Below are 17,414 nucleotides of genomic sequence, written 5' to 3' on the forward strand. Positions count from 1 at the left end.
GCACCGCCACAGCTCCAAGGAGAAATAATGCGGCATTTTATCTGAATCAGGTTTCAATGCGAGGAGCCAACTGAAGCCACCTGTTACACGCGTGGCGCGCTCTCTCCTCTAGCGGCTCAACACCACAATACTATAAATATTCATTCCTTATGAAATTGTCAAAGGTCACTTTTCAAGGGAAGGTTATCAGCAAGACAGCTGGTAATAGGCTGTATTTAAAGAGTCTACACCTGTGTTTCAGAAGGCCCTGGTAATTGAGACCATCCTCCTGTATGTTTATACTTTGGTGGAGGAAATTCATGGAAAATATTACTAGCTACGGAATTCTTAAGCGCATTACACTTGATAACCTCACTGTGAAAAACAGTCATTTAAATTCTATAAAATACTATTTGCCTGAACAGCGAGTACATCTTTTCAGAAGGTTCCTTGAATAATAACAGTGTTACAAATAACCTCTTTAACCTCCTGTAACAACAGCCTCGATTCTCAACAGCTGTCAAAATAGATTCCAGTATCCATTCTACTCAAGTGCGTCAGGAAGAAGATCTTAAAACTGTCAAGGAGTGTCAGGAGGTGGGTAACTTGGGATAAAATGTAACTGAGCTGCCTCTTCCAGCTCCAGAGAAATGGAGGAAGCCAAAATCAGCTCAGAGGGAAAGAGTCAGGCAAGGGGAGGAGGACATGGAGAGGATCACACCCCACCCCACACGAAGCCCGAGCTCTGTGCGCAGGGGCAGTGGGCGCCACCCAACAGGAGGCTGAATCCTGAGCATGGTTCACGCCACGCGAGAGATCACACCTCCAGTACCACACTCTCTACCAGAAGTGGGGACACTGCCACCTCGCCCAGGCTGCCAGGTTTAGCAAAGAAAAGCACAGGACCCCTAAGACATCTGCTCTGCAGACACACCACGAACAGCTGTGCTACTTTACAAGGTAAGTGTACCCCGGGACCTAGGCCGTACCTGCACTCCAGGTTTAACCGGAAGTCCTGTCATTTCTCTGCAACTGCACACTAAGTTGACAAAACCCAAGTTCCACTCTCCTGGAGGCAATGTTGTAGGACAAGATTTTTTTAAAAAGTAGCTAAGCGGTTAAAAAATAACTTTCTATCTTTAAAAATTCTTTTAAACAATACAAAAGTTAAATTAACGGTGCACAGCACAATTTACTCTCATACTTCTCAGTAAGATTGCCAGTTCCTCATCCGTGTCACCTTACATGTAGCCCCATGGAGTAAATTGTTGCAGATACCCTGTCCCTTCACCCCTGAAGGCTTTTCTAACGCATCTCCTCACACTGAGACCACGTCCTGATGTGACCACGACATGATGACAGCATCGTGCCCTCCCATACACCCTGCATGTAAACCTCTTGACCCAGCACCGTCCTTTAGGGTCATCTGTTTGCCCAGTCCAGAATTCAATCGAGAACGGACTGTTGCATTTAGCTGTCGAATGCCAGGAGTTCCCTTCACTCCAGTGGGCTTCTCTGCAATGGAGATCGGAGAGCACCAGCGAGCTTGGGGCGGCGAGGCGCAGACACCACCTCTGTCTCTCCGTCTCGCACGAAGGTGTCTACGCTCTTCCAGGAGCGGACAGCTGATAAGCATCACTGGCCTGTGAACTCTTCCAGGCTTCAACAAAGTTCTCAAGTGTTTCCTGTTTTAAGCTGGGAGCTCTTTTTCCCCTCCCCCAATGAAAAAGTAGACGAGCTTCCAAAAATAAAGCCCCAAACAAAATAGAACAAAACACCAGCAGCAACAATACTTGGCCTAATTATTCCCGTTGACAAATGTTGTTACCCAAACATATACCCAGTCATTCACATATCATCCACCAGAGTGTCAGAATCACACTTGAGAGTGAAGCTGGACCGCGCTGTTCTGAATCTCAGTTATTTTCGTGGCGCTCCAATCCTCAGCAAACACCACAATAATTTGGAAAATGTGCTAGCACAGCTCGTTGGCCACAGAAACAAATGTGAAAAGAGAAAAAAATTGCTACAACCAATAGCAGAGAACAATGAGAAGAAGCCTTTCTCCTTTTCCAGCAAACACTTGTTCAAAGAAAGGTGAAGGTAGAAACAAGGTCAAAGAAAAAGCATTATTGTTTTCTGAACTGAGGGACAAAATACCTCAAAGGTTTCACACTGGATGCTTCTAGGGTGGATAATGACTTTTACACCAGGTCATATTTTTAAACATAAAATTTTTAAAAATTATCATAAATTTTTAAAGAATTCAGACCACCAATGAAGGTGTAGAATCCCTGGGGTATGTTTAAATGCTTCCCGGGAACTCTCGCTGGAGTACTGGTGGCAGGAATCTAGGGATTACAACACATTTTCTGTTGACTTTCCCCAAAAGAAATTCTTGAATGCTGACAGCCGAGTCCTCCTCACTCGTGGGGAGTGCTCAAGGATCTAATTAACTGAAAGGATAAAAGGAGACGAAGACCTCCCTGTGACAACTTACAGGTGAACCAGCCTGCGGGCCATGTGGCTTCCGGTCCCACATGAATCAGCAACTCCCGGCCTTGGCCAGGCCTGGGTCACTGCTGGTCACCAAGAGAACCATGGCCCATCTCAGTGCTCGCTAATCAAGCAAAAGCTCTGAAAAGAAATCACAGCCATCTCTCCTGGACCTTTTAAACACCCACAGGCCTGAATTCCTGATCTAATTGTTTTGATTGGTCTTCTGAGGAGAACATCACCCTACTTTCTATGGTGTGATACAGCTTAGGAAGTACTTTACCAGTGTATCATCTTGGTAAATAGCCCTGCATCTTCCAACATGGAAACTCCTCTTCGAAGTCAAGAAAACAAGAGGGTCACAGCGCTTAAGTGCCCTTTAGAAAGCAACGCACCAGCCCACGTCTTGGGAAGGGGTTGAGGATGAAGGCCTTGTCTCACCAGCTTTTATCAGATCCCTCACAGTTCTCCTCGGATTCATCTTTTACATACTTAGGTCATTTTCACCACCTAGATGGCTGCTCCTTTGCGGACTAGGGTTCAGAGGCAGATTTCACTGAATTCGTTCATCCATTCTTTCAACACAAATGTACTGAGATCCCCAATGTGCCAGGGTGACAAGGAGCTGGAGGGTAAAGGGGACTAAAGAGTGGAGTCAGATGGCGCAGGATGAGATCAATGCCCCATGACTAGTGCTGTACAGAGGTTCATGGTGCCACGGAGCCCCAAGAGGCTGGGGGACAACAGCCAGAAGCAGGAGCAGTGGCCAGGGGTCTTTGAAATGGTCACATGGCCACACAAGTAAACACCCCAAGGAACTGCCTACCCCAGTGAGTATACAGGATCTGTCCTCAAAGGCAGCAGGAAGTTGCGAACGATGCACAGACCTCTGCTGGGATCCACACTAACTCCAGAGTGGATGGTTCGGATCCTGTACCAAGCCAGAGGCCATGACTGGAGCCACAGCAGTGGCTAAAACATGCTAAAATCAAGCCAGACCTTCCTACGCTGTGGCTCTCTGAAATTTCACAATAGTGCTGCTAGTTGTCATTTGAGAAACACAAAAGATGTGCTTTTCCTATAAATGAAGAAACAAAGCAGGGTGGGTTCTGGGGAGAACTTTCAAGCAGGCCATCTTAGTCAGTGCAGTCCTTGGAATTCAGGTAAACACAGCAGCTCTCACTCCCAGCACAGAAAACCCATTCAGAGTGGTGTGAGTCAGCCGGGTGGAAGCTGGGAGAGTCCAAACCCAGAAGGTCAGGATGCCAGCCCTCCTCCAGGACCCCGGTACGCCCTGCCTGCTGCGTGTCAGTCTTCTGCCAGCTACAGCAATGAGGGCGCTTCCGCCTTCTTTGTGCTATGATGCTGGCAAAGTAAAATAAGCAGAATTCACTCTGCACCAACTCTAGCATGTGTTTTCATAAACAGCATCCAACAACTTCCTACCGTTTTCAAAGAATGAGAAGCTCACTCTAATTTACAGCCCTCAAGTTGGTATTTGCCCCAGCTCCCATTCCTAAATCCCAAAGAGAGCCTGACCCAGTACTTCAATTCCTTTGTCCAAGCCAATGAGGCCACTTAGTCCAGTGGTGGTGAACCTATGGCGTGTGTGCCACAGCAGGCTGTTTGTTATCACTGAACACTAAAAGCTTCACCATCATCACTTGGTCTCTCCTTGTGGTGGCCTGCACAGCCTGTGTCTCTCTCCTTGTCCCCCCACCCCACTCTCACGGAGGCAGCGAAAGTACCTCATTCCATGACACCTGGAAGGGAAGTGTTTGAACTGATGTCATTTATGTAATTTTTTTAAAGCCCATGGAAAAAGGAAGCCAAGCCATAGTGACACACACAAAACGAAAAAGTAATACCCAAAAAGGACATTTAAATGGACAAGCTGAAGACAATTCTTCGCCAAGTAAATATATAAAATAATAATGTGGCTCATTAAAGCTATCATTAAAAATCCTTAGGTATTTTTCTTTTAACTTCCAGCTTTTTTGATTCACCAAATGACTGCAATCTTCAGCATTCTTGGGGTTACAAAGATTCAACATGGTGCACATGTTGCTGTAATCTCAGCCCTCAGGAGGCTGAGGCAGGAGGATCATTGCAAATTCAAGACCAGCATGGGCTACAAAGTGAGCTTAAGGTCAGCCTGAGCTGCATAGTGAGACCCTGTCTCAAAGGGACAAAAAAAAAAACCCAAAAAAACAACACTAGAGATTCAACACCACCGCCACTTTTCCAACCACTTTGAACTTGTTTCCTCATCTGTGAAATGGAAATTATACTTATCTTGCACAATTTAAATTAATTTGGAATTTATTTATTAAGCACTTACTATTTGCTAGACTCTGGGTGATGCATTTGATACATTACTGAACTACTGTAATTTATCGCACTATCTGCACAGTGCCTGGCACATGCAAAGTGCTAAGGAAGAAGCAAAGGCAACAACAAGGAAAGAGAGAAGGAAAGAGGAAAAGGAAGGGAAGAGAAGGGTCATGGGGGGAGAGAAAAGAACCAAAGAGATTACAAGTTAGACAAACCCCAATCTTTGAAATACTCTAAAATCTGAAATTTTAGATCCAAAATGTTTTAGATTTTTAAATATTCTAGGGCTGGGGAGATAGCTCAGTGGAATAAGTGCTTGTCTGGCAACCACAAGGTCCTGAGTTCAATCCCTGGTACCACCAAAATATTTATATATATATATATATATATATATATATATATATATTTATATTTCCTGGGTTGCTGGGGAGAATAAGTGAGAGGTGTAGACATTCTGAAAGTTGGACTGAGTATTCCCAAGTGGAGTCATGGCGACTCCTTCCCTATTTCACAGGGTTGCTGGGGAGAATAAGTGAGAGGTGTAGACATTTTGAAAGTTGGACTGAGTATTCCCAAGTGGAGTCATGGCGACTCCTTCCCTATTTCACAGGGTTGCTGGGGAGAATAAGTGAGATTATGTATGCAAATAATTGAGTGTAAACTGGGCATGGTGGTGTACATCTGTAATCTCAGCACCGGGGAGGCTGAGGCAGGAGGTGCACTGTAAGTTCAAGACCAGTCTGGGCTACAAAGTGAGCTCAAGACCAGCTTAAACTGCATAGCAAGATCCTGTCTCAAAAAAAAAAAAAAAAAAAAAATCAGAAAATTCAGGGTAGTGCTGGGCATGGAGCAGGCATTCAACAAACAGGATCCAGTCTTGCTTAGGTGTAACTCTACTGCTACTGTATGTGTAGCCCAATGCTAAAGGCTCATCGATCTCTGATAAAACCCAAGCCACTGTTTCTTCTTATTCACGTGATCTGGAAACCCTAATCGTAATCAAGTCATCCTTTACCTTCTAAATGAATGACAGCTTCTACCCGCTATGTAACCAGGGGTAATCAACATACATGGTGAATGTTTAAATTTTTAAAAAATAATTATGGTAAGAGAAACATGGCACTGAATTCTCCTCAAAATCGTGCTCCCTGGCCTGAACACACTCACCCCTCTCCTGCCCCTCTCTGAAGCAGTTTGGTCTGGAAGTCCTCTTTGCTGAGTGTCTTTATGGGATGTGACCAAAAGCGTGGTGATGCTGCCGCCACGTGCCTTCCACAGAACGGGGGGCTCATAAAAGCATCACAGAGTGTCCTGTTCCACCTTATTCACCAGATCCAGTATGACGTGACTTCTGGCCAATCTGCCAAGTCAAATGACCATGAAAGGCAAACATTTTGAATCAACGCAGGCCACCGAGGCAGCCACAGCAGTGCAACTAAAGAAAGACACTAGAGCTGCTTCTGAGAGTGCTGAGAGTCCTGTGGTGTGTTCAAAGCAAAGGGGAGTATTCTGAGGAGTCCTGCCTATATGTCTTTACAGTAATAAAAAATTTTGTTAAGTAAACATTCCATTTTGCGATCATACCTCCTAGGTATAGAATCGAAGCCTCCACTCTAAGCCAACCTCACAGGTAGCCAAGGACAGCTGTGCCGTCTGCTCATCTTTGCAGCTACCCCTGGTTTCCTGGTGTCCCCCCATGCTCCACCCTCCTCTGGCCACATTGTGACCTGTCCATCTCCTCAAAGTGAGCACCCAGGACTGAACACAGTCCCCAGGGACAGCCTGACCAGCAAAGCCCATCTGTCCTGGACATAACAGCAGTGTTAGAGAGCTTAGCAGCACTATGATGTTATTCATATGCAACTCTACGTCTACTGAAAGCCGAGTCTTGTTCACGGGGCCACAGCTGTACACTGTGTCTTCTTCCTCAGGTCCAAGCAATGCCGGTACAGAGATATGTGTCATCCTGTTACATCCAAACACTTGGGGTCATGTCTTTGTGCATCTGGGGGTCTGACAAGTGTACCCTCTCAGCTTAACCCACACACAGAGATAGAGCCTGCCAGCACCCTGCCTCAGTTGTACCACTCCTCTCCAGCTTTCTGCCTCACACCTACTGGGACACTACGGCCTGAGGTCCCTGTGGAGCTGGCTCTGCAGTCACCTGTGTGCCACCCAGGGAGTACAGAGACTCAGCACCCTGGGCAACCCTTGGCCCCGGGAAGAGGGGAGCCAGGAGATGCATGTCCACAACTTCTGTCCCTTCGCCATGTCTGCATCACACCTCATGTGGCCCCTTGGAGAACCCCTCTGCTGTAGCAGCTCTCACCTCGGACTGTGCTCCCTGCACACAGGTGATGTCACTGTATGGGCACACGTGGGCCCAGAGGCACACATGGCACCAGAAACCTCCCTTCTGGCAGACAGCTCTGAGCAGACCTGTCAGCCACCAAAGCACATACTTTCCCCATGTCTCCGTCTGACGCCTCAGGATGCAGGCCTCTGCAGAAGCTGAGCTGTAGGGTAGGTATGGGGCACCCGCAGCACCCCCCTTTTTGACCCAACACATAGTCAATGCCATCTCTTTCCTCTCCACTCCACACAAGAAGGAAATGGCGCTGGCTCTCCACACACATTCGCCCCATCCCAGCAAACCCTCACAGCTTCCCACAGCCTCACAGTTCCCTCATGTTGAAATGTTCCTCTGGGACCTTGTGCAGGAGTCACACTAACCTACCTCAACCCTTCAATGTAGGAACCCTGCTTTCTCCTTCCCTTTTCTGCCACCGAAGGAGACAATGGCATTTCCCCCAAGGCCGTGGACGATGCCTCATGTTTCTTTACTTCTTCAGAAATTCAAAATAGCTCAGCACGGCCATCTCTATCACACGGCCTGTGATGAAAGCCCGTGTCTGATGCACACAGTCCAACAGAAATGTATGCATGGGAAATCTGAGTTACATATGCATTCAGGCTGCATGCACAAACACTCAGATTCTACCAACAGAGCAGGAGCCGACGCTTCAGAAATTCCAACGACTGCACCTTTGTGTGTGAGGCAAGTGGGAAGATATCTCTCCCATTCTGTCTCGGGAGTTAACATTCTTGCTCTTTCAAGCTCAACTTCACAGGCCATAGCATCAGGGGAAATCTATATCTATATCTCTCCCTATCTTTAGGGCGAGCGGTCTTTCCAGGAGCCTCCTTCTGCATGGGACACTAATCATTAGAGCGCCTGGCAATTGCAACTGCAGTACATCCAAAGAGCTGGGCAAGTGCTGCGACGGAGTCCTGCTCGGCCTTCTTCCAGTGCAGACTCAGTTAAGGCTGCGAATGCCAGATCCAAGTATCAGCCCATAAATTACTGCTGGAAGCGCCACGCAGGAGGCTCCACGGCGTACTGAGTGATCACACTACAAAGAGAAAAAGACTTGCAAGCCAATGATTCTATGGTAGGAAGTGCACTGGCGTCCCTGGGATGCTCTGACTACAATAACCTGCAGAGATTTTCCAGGTGAACATTCACTGGTTAGGACCAACCACTGCCACCGCTGCCACCGCTGCCACCGCTGCCACCGCTTCCTCATGTTGAAATGTTCCTCTGGGACCTTGTGTAGGAGTCACATTAACCTGCCCGACCTCAGTTAAGGTTCTGTAGCAGCGCCCTGTCCTGTCCCTCCTCACCCCACCTCCTGCCTTCTAATGACAGGCGGACACCCAGGTGAAGAAGGGTTCCCTCCCCGTGCTCCATATGTGGAGCTACCATGAAACTCCAAGCAGAGACTCTGAAATTGACCTTTCTCAGAACAGCAAGCTGGGGGCGGGGGTGGGGGCAAAGGAAAAGCGAGCATCCTAATACTCAACCATCTGGGCCAGTTTAAACCTGGCCCCAAAGGAGGGCTCCAACAGGTGAATGACATGGGGCAGCAGGGGAGAGGGTGGCCCCAGCACCGTGTGCAGCAAGCCCAATCCCAGCCCGCTATCTGTTGGCCATAGCTCTATCCACCATGGTCTCAACTCAGAGCATGGGAAAATTGCCAGGTTTATTGACCATTTCTCAAACTGCTCTCTGGTCAGTTAGGATTGAGGAGCAGGGCAGAGGAAGCATCCACGTCTCCAGTAAGTTTCCATGTGAGCAAAAACCTCCAGAGTCACGTTCATGCTACTTGAAAGCCATGGCACCAAGTCACCTCTAAATTAACCTCCATTCCTAACAGACCCCAATCTCTCTCCTCCAAGTGTGACCCACACCCACAGCATCAACTCCTAGGATGGGCCCCTCATGGACTTTCTTAATCAAGGCTTTCCATTGCTGGCTCCCCAAGTGGACTGTACCCGTGTTCACTCTGGAAGGGCTGCTCTGACACTTCGCTATTTCCCCGTAAGTGTTCTAGATATTATTGCTTAGAACTAGTTCTAATCCGTGCATGCTACCAACATAAACTACTAGGAGAGAACCAAGGGAAGTATTCTAATGTCTCAGAATTTTATGGATACTTAAGAGGGACGGAAATAGGGACCGGAGAGATGGCTCAGTAGAATAAGCACTTCCCTGGCAAGCGCAAGTATGAGTTCAATCCCTGGTTCTGGCAAAAAAAAGAAAAAGAAAGAAAAGAAAATATTCAGTGAGCAGATGTTTTGTTGTGCTACTTTTAAATATGTCAGAAGTCACTCTGAGTGCGTGAAGTGACTGTTGGGCAATCCTTTCTCCATTTACTGAGAAATCACTCCAGGTATGGACAATGTGCTTCAGGCTTCTGGGCTCTAACCTGCTCACACTCAACTTGCAAAGGTGAAGGAGGCCGTCCCGCACCTGGCGCCTGCGTAGAGTCCTGTAGGTGTGGTGTCCCCCAACACACGTGGCATCAGAGGTGCTACATGGGCAACGTCTTGGAGCTTGCAGCGCTTGTCTCAGTGGCCACACTCCCCTGGCATCTCTGGTCAGCAAGTCCCTGACTGTTCCAGTTTCTTCCCCTACTCAACTCCTGCTTCATTTTCTCGAAAGAACTCGGCGTCTCCTACTGCTGCTGTTCTAATTATGACAGCTATGTTTGCTTTACCTCTACAGCTGGAACACAACTCCTTGAGATGGCACCTACTTCACCCTTTGGCACAGCGCACAGCTCTCAGATGGGAACCTGGCGCATTCACATGAGCGGAAGAGCCCAGTCCCTCCGTTTCTTGCTAGATATGCATCGCTGGATAATGTCATGCAGGTAATAATAGCCACTATGCAAAAGAAACTATCAAATCATTTTTTCCCTAGTAAACTCAGAGCAAAGAATCCAGTATTAAAATGCTACTCTGTGAAAATGGAACAAAACCCAAGGATTGGCTTGAGTTCCAGGGAGCAGGCCAGCTCCCGAGGGCACTATAAACTGGCTCTTGGGGTGCAGGCTTCAGAGCAGGGCCCAGGCCTTGCCTGGTGCAGCCAGAGAGCACGCTCAGCTCCAGCTCTGTGAGTTCTCTGCTTTCTTTGGGAAAATCCTGCCTCAGGCGGCTTCCATGGAAGCAAAAAATAGCTCAGAGACGTCTCTTTCTGCATCTTAATCTATGTGAATCGGATGAGCTCAGGCAGGCCTTGGAAGGGATGATTAGCAGGGATGAAAAGGAAGGAACAGGCGAAAGATACAAAGTAACAATGGTCTGAGGAGCGTTCTGCGAGGGAGGGAGCGCCAGGCTTCTGGAACACAGGCCATCTGAGGCACTTCACTGACCAACTAAAATGGCCCAACTTTTCCTTGGTCAAGGGCAAGCAATGCCTCCTCCTCCCTGTCATCAACTCGCCCTAAAACCACAGCCCCGCAGGCCAGAATGGGCAGTTTACAGTTTCATCTTAGCCTTCCCAGCCTCTGATTTGCCCTGGGTTGTTTATTTAAATGTAAACAAGATCATTGGACTGCTGTGAAGTTTGTCTGCCTTCTTCTTGCTTTGATGGGGCCTGTTTATAACGCTCCCGGTACCCCTGTGGCAGCTGGGCCTTGAGTGGCTGACATAAACAACCACAGTCAACTCATTCACAGCAAAGATGAGGAATGTGGGGGACCAGCCACAGCTGACAATCAGGACCTTGTGCAGTGACCCTAGACCAAGCCAAAGAAAATAACAACACACTAAGCAGAGACAGCCGGACAGCTCGCTCTACCCAATGATTTCTTTTCACTCACCAACTAAAGAAGAGAAAAAAAAAACATTGGCAAGTTATTTGTGGAAACTGAGTCAAGGCTTAGTATTTTTCTCACCATGGTAAAGAGGAACAACAAAGTGAAGAGGTAGAACACAGTAGATTCACATCTTTTGGGGGTTCTAAGTCTCCCCCATCTCACCTTGATTATCCTTTAAATGAAAAGTTTATGACCACTTGGAAAATATTGTTTATCTGAGGATAAGACAGATCCTGGTTGGGCTCATTGACAGGGGACATCTAGGCAATACCAAGATTTATCACCATCCTTGGACAGACGAGAACAGAGAGGTCACAAGTTAGCCAGCCCCAGTCTGGCAGATTTCAAAATGTGCACTCCAAGAAAGCCCTCTAGAAGAGATGGCGAATCTCCTGAACCACCAAGGAGAAAAGATGGCCATTGGTTTGCCACCACTGCTCTACACAGTATGGGCCTGACTGTGTGGCCACCAGGACAGCGGCTGCTGCAGTCACAGTTCTTCCGTGCCCCTACATGCTGCTGCTGACAGCCACCAAACTGCCCCAAGCTGACAATGCCACCGAAGCCCAAAGGAAACTGCTGGAATTAAATAGCCTGGCATAGATACCAGGTAAAGTCTGTCCTAAAAGCATGCACACACATGCACCCTGGACCTCACACACACAGCCCACACACCACACGGCCCACACGCCACGCCGCAGCCCTTCCGCCCCTTCTTTCTCCCTCTGACTTCTCAGAGTGCTGCTGCCCACATGGCTACTTGGGTTCTATGTCACCTCTAGGGATTAACTTGAAATTCCTTGGCTGGTGGAGTCCTACACACTTGTGGCTTCTGCTTCTAATTTCTGCCTCTCAGACCCCAGTGCTCCACATGCTCTGAGCTGCTCCAAGTTCAGCCTTTCCTGCACATTCCAGTCGCCCCCACCAAGCTCTGTCTTTCTAAGTGCTGTCCCTTCCACACATCCTTCCCCGAACCTTCTGTCCCCGGCATTCACTTGCTAGGCTCACAGCACCCCGGCAGCCTTTCCTCCACTCTTCACAGTTCCCACCTGCGCTTCAGCACCTGTACTATTTTTTTTAGTTATTTATTCAGCAGCAAGTGTTATCTATCATGTACCAGGGACTGGGATACAGTGAGGTACCTCTGTATTCCTACTGCCAGAAAATGTTTGTCGATGAATACTTGAATGGGAGAACTACAAATAAGACCTTCACACCATCAGAAAAGCCTTTTCCTGCTTTCTTTTTCCCCATTTGTGATTTTAAAGGACAATAAGGGGGCCAGGGAGATGGCTCAGTGGCATAAGCACAAGGTCCAGAGATCAATTCTCACAAAAAAGCAATAAAATGGCGCACCTGTACCATGGAAATGGAAAACCATAAAAATCACAGAACCAGCACCGAGCCCTTCTATATTTGCAAATATCTCCACTGTCCCCTCCAAGGTCCACAATCACTTTTTGTCACCACCATTTCAGAGAATCCTTTCTCCCACATTTAATTGTAAGTGAGGAACAACGTTTTTGCCATTAATATGAATATATTCAATTCTTGCATCATTAATACGAACATACACAATTCTTGCACCACAAAATATGCATCATCTTCTGCCTTAAAAGTCTGTGGTGGAGCCGGGAGATAGCTGTGGCACAAGCGCTTCCCTGGCAAGCACAAGGTCCTGAGTTTGATCCCCAGTGCAACAATAAAAGAAAAGTCTTCATGAATTAACTTGAGAATCTCTACTCATTACACTGTTTCCACTGAAAAAGATATTTCAAATGATAAAAGTCACAAGCAATGCCACACCCTATTTTTTCTTTAAGAGCTGCAGATAAAGTCAGGGAATTTCATACCAGTCAATTATGAGGATTCAATGAACTGCTCTTCCCAGAAATAACCCTCTGCAAAAGGAGGCTGGCCGGCAGTGGCAGTGACTGTGGCAGTGGCCACGCAGAGCTGGTGGTTGAAAGTCTCTCAGCTAAGAGCATGAACATTCTATAAAAAAAGCCAAAACTCACACAGCTGATGTGGACCAAGTACCCACTGGTCCAGCCTTGAGTAAAAAGTGAAAGCCAAACATATCCACAGGGACCACACAGCCAGCTTCCTGTCACTATAACACATACTCAAGATAGTCATTTATTAATAGGAAAGGTTTATTTTGGCTTACGGTTTCCAGTGCTTCAATTCATGATCAGTTGGCTCCATCAGGGTCCATAAGGCAGAGTGAAACTCCTCAATTCACGACCGGGAGCCAAAGAGAGAATCAGAAAGGGGTCCTACCTCCTCCTCAAGAGCAGACTCCACCCCTGTGGCCTGATGACAGACACCAACCCCTACCTTTGCCACCAGTGCCAAGCTGGGGGACCAAGCCTTTAACCCATGGCCCTCAGGGGACAGTCAAGACCCAAACGGAGCAGAAACTGAGACCATTATTTTCATTGCATTTCCAGGGATGATAAACCGGAGGCAAAAGATGAACCAGTAAATTGCCAGATTCTAAACCCATGGAAGAAAATAAAAAGTGAGTACAAACATCCTATAGACCTCAGATAAACCGTGTCTAAGGGCAAGTGCTCACTCTATTTAAATTCAGTTCGGCAGAGAACAGAACCAAGTTCACACTGTCACTGTCTTTTCTTTATTCTATTCCAATCAAGCTCCAGATATCAAGTTTCCCGTTCATCAAGTTTTTCAATCTCTGAACACTAGAAGTGTGCGTGTGTGTATGTGTGTTTCAACCACACCAGGCAAAATAAATTACAGGATGACTTGGGTCCAGAAAATGCCAGCCACTCAATGAATGAGTCATGCTGCACAGCCTAGTTTTCTGAATTGGTAAGAACTTTACGCACCAAAGCCGTTTCAGAGGTTAATTGTCTGGCGGGTAAATATTTTCCAAGCATATTGAACATTTCCTCATCTCCTAAGAGTGCATTTTAAAAAAATGTGTTCTTTAGATAGCTTGCCATGATTACCCATAAATAGCAATATTGATTTACATTATTGCAAAGGGATGCTGGCGGTGGATTCAGGGTTTCTACCAACGCGTCAGGCCTCTTTTTCCGAAAGTGTGGCAAAAGCTATAGTTTTCCTCTCCCTGCCTGGCCGTCCAGTTAATAGAAGTCAATTCTTTTTTTTTTTTTTTGCAGAACCGGGGATTGAACTCAGGCCTTTGTGCTTGCCAGGGAAGCGCTTATTCCACTGAGCCATCTCCCCGGCCCCAATAGAGGTCAATTCTGACTATGGCAGCCCCTCATTCCTTTCAAAAACGTGCTATTCCCACTATACTGTGGACTAGTTTTCAAATCTAAAAAAGGAATGCTAGGCTTATGCCTAGAGTAACCATAAGGATATTCCAAGAGGGGGTCTGAATTGGTAAGAACTTTCAGACCTCCTTCCTGCTTCTTGGCCAAGTTCCAGATATGCAGAGAGGCCCAAGAAGTCTGCTGTGACAAATTTCGATGATGCTTGTTCTGACTCCCATCTTCCAAAAGTAAGCCAAGCCTCCTAGGAGCTCCCTACTGGATCCCCTCTCCCAGCCTCACAACCAAGTAAGTGCAAAGGTTTCCATCCAGGCAAAAAGTTCCGGTTCAAAGATGAATCCAGAAAACCGAAGACCAGTCCCTACCTTACATAATAGCTCTACATGTTGTGTGTCTACATCACTTTCCAGCACAAACAAGTGGGTGTCTCATACCACCGAATAAGGTTTTTCAAAGTTTGTGGGGGAAAATTAACAGATGATTTCAAAAACCTTGCAAAGGTGGAATATTTTTGTTTGTTTCAGCCCAGTCATTTGTTTTTAATATCTTATGTCTACTTGCTTTACTTAACTAACGTGATAGCTGCTATACTGGGAGAGGAAAATCCTCTCCATTACTCAAAGGGAAAAAATGCTGCTCCTACAATCGAGGGACACGAAGACGGGTTCTCATGAAATAGCCCCTAGGAGGGCTAAAGCCAAGCCCTCACATAAGTGACTGTCCTTAGCATCTTTGCATTCTACGGAACCAAAAGGTTTATATAACCTTGTTTTTCCAACCCAAGAAAGCAAAAAGAAGCAGGTGAACCGCAGACATTAAAGACAGAAGTGGAGAATGGGCTGTAGTTACCCCTTTCTCAGCTCTCAGGAAGGTGCTGGCCGCTCAGCTATTTATAAACGTAGAGCTCCAGGGAAAGGGGCTGCCTGCCGAGTCACCCCATGAGTGGCGCGTGGGCTGGGCTAGATGGACTCCCTCCGAATCCCCCTCCATACTTGGCAGTGTGGGATCCTGTGGATGCAGTCTGGCGAAGGCCTGCCAGGATTTCCAGCGGTCACTTCCACCCTAGGATGCTATATATGGAAACATCCCATCCTCGGGTTTTCAGCATCAGGAGGGCCACACCAGGCAGCAGGAATGAGGAAGAGGCCGCCTGGCCTCCCGTTGCTGCTCTGGCTACTGGGAAGGCACACACGCCAGCCCCCTGCGCGGGCCTAGACCTAGTGGCCCAATGGCAGTGCAGCTCTGGCGGCCTGGGCTTCCAGCCTAACACAGAACAGCTGGAAGGGGACCCTGCATTCCTTTTTCTGCAGAAACACTGGGGGCTCTGTTCACCTCCTGCTGCAGCGTGGTGAACCAAGCATTTCCCCATCCAAACTTCCAACCCCAAAGACCTTTCTCCCACCCCGGCCTTCCCTGACTGCTGAGGATATCATTTCAAACTGTCTCCACCCCACCAGCAAAAGGCAAACTACTGGACCGTCCAAGTGCATTCACTTTCCATACTACCAGAGGCGTTTGTAAATGCCAGCAGGTGAAACGCTTCCATTCCACTCAGTAAAGTTTTCCAACAGAAAACACTGAGGAACCCCGATTCATGCTTGCACCTCCTCCGAGATCCCTATCTGTACAGGTAATGTCATGGTCAGTGAGCGTAACTCATCAAATCCTTACTGCAAATGTCACTTTAATAGTCTGTAGCATCATCTACATGATATTCCAAAGGTGAACCTCTAAAACACAATATTCATTAGAGGGGGTGATAAAATTGCACGTTCGGGTGCTTTTCCTGCAACCTGACCCGAGTTCGGCTGCTGATGGACAGTCCGGGCTTCTTCATGTGTTGCTGGAATCCAGCGAGCCATGCTGCCCAAAAGAAGGGGGAAAAAAGCCCAGAAAATCCAGACTCTACGTGACCTGACTTACTTATTTCCCAGGAAACTGCATGAGAGAAAAATCAATCAATCACGGTACCGTAGCTACCACAAGGAATGGGCTGAGGAGTTCACAGTGGGCAAACGCGAACACTGGCGGCCGAGGTGAGTGGGCGGCAGGTACACGTCTGGGGCGCGCGGGGTGATGGGGTCCCGGGGGGCCAGGCCGACCCGGGAGGGGGTGGGGCCGGGCCGGGGAGGGCGGGACGGCGGCAGCGGGGCGCACACTTACCCGGGCTGTTGGCCTCGCCTTCTAGGACGTGCAGCTCGGCGCAGTCCGCCAGCGAGTGCTCCAGGCAGAGCTGGAGGAAGCGAGCCTGGGTCTGGCTCACGCGCTTGAGCAGCGACAGCAGCGCAACAGTCTGCTCGCACTCGTTCCAGCCCTTAAACCAGCCTGCCAGCACCCCGACCTGGTCGCGAAACATCATGGTTGGGGGGCTGCCCTCGGTCTACGAAGCCCTCTAGCCCACCCCGCTGGCTCCAAAGTTTGACGAAGCCGCAATCCCACGGCCCCCTCCAGAGACGCGTCGCGGTGCGGGCGCTGCTAGGGCGCCTCCTGCCTCGGCCGTCTGGTTTCGGGGACGTTCCGCTGCTCCTGGCTGATTTCCCCAGGGGCGATGACAGACAGTGGCACGGAAATGTTTCTTTTAAAATAAAATGTTTTGACAAAAAAAAAAAAAAAAAATCCCTCGCAAGGCACACAACTGAATGAAGAATGCGCTCTCTTCCCCCTCCTCGAAGCTCCGGGGTGGTGGTTTCCGACGTTCCGGGGTCTCCTCCCCGCTGGGCGGCAGTCGGACCCTTCACTCCCGCATTCCCAAGCGGCATTCAGCTCTGGAAGGAGAGAGAGAGCTGCAGTGAGACCTCGGCGGCGGGCGGGCGGGGAGCCGCCGGGGACAGCGCATCCGAGGGCGCGGGGCGGGGTGCGTGGGGGCGTCCCGCGGAGGAGCCCCCCCAAGATTCCAGCGCGCTTGGGCGCCGGGGTGCGGGAGATGGGCCGTCCCCGCGCGGGGAAGGGCTCGGAAGCCGCCCACCCAGGTGCGGGAGGGGAGCCGAGCTCCCTGTTGCTGCGGCTGCTGGGGCTGGGGCTCCCGGCGCGCCCCGCCCGGCCGCCTCCGGGGCTGCGCCTGCGAGTGGCGGCCCAGCAGCGGCTCTTCCTTCCCCGCGCGGAAAACTTGCACTGCGGCTGCATCCGAGGGGCGCAGGGGTGGGGTGGGCTAATGCAAAGCAGAGGCGGAGGCAGA

The 17,414-nt window shown here is 48.8% G+C and overlaps 1 protein-coding gene across 2 annotated transcripts in view; it reads right to left on the bottom strand.

Annotated features, from left to right (window-relative positions):
- Positions 1-16,709, bottom strand: part of Samd4a (sterile alpha motif domain containing 4A) — a 221,918-nt gene extending 205,209 nt beyond the window's left edge. For both annotated transcript variants that reach the window (XM_004638735.3, XM_004638734.2), the window contains exon 1: positions 16,403-16,709. In XM_004638735.3, the coding sequence (XP_004638792.1) occupies positions 16,403-16,598 (196 nt within the window). In that variant the 5' untranslated portion in view covers positions 16,599-16,709. The remainder of the gene's footprint in view (positions 1-16,402) is intronic.
- Between the last annotated feature and the right edge of the window lie 705 nt (positions 16,710-17,414).

The sequence above is a fragment of the Octodon degus genome, unplaced genomic scaffold (assembly GCF_000260255.1).
Source record: "Octodon degus isolate 3935 unplaced genomic scaffold, OctDeg1.0 scaffold00102, whole genome shotgun sequence".
NCBI classification, from domain to species: Eukaryota; Metazoa; Chordata; class Mammalia; order Rodentia; family Octodontidae; genus Octodon; species Octodon degus.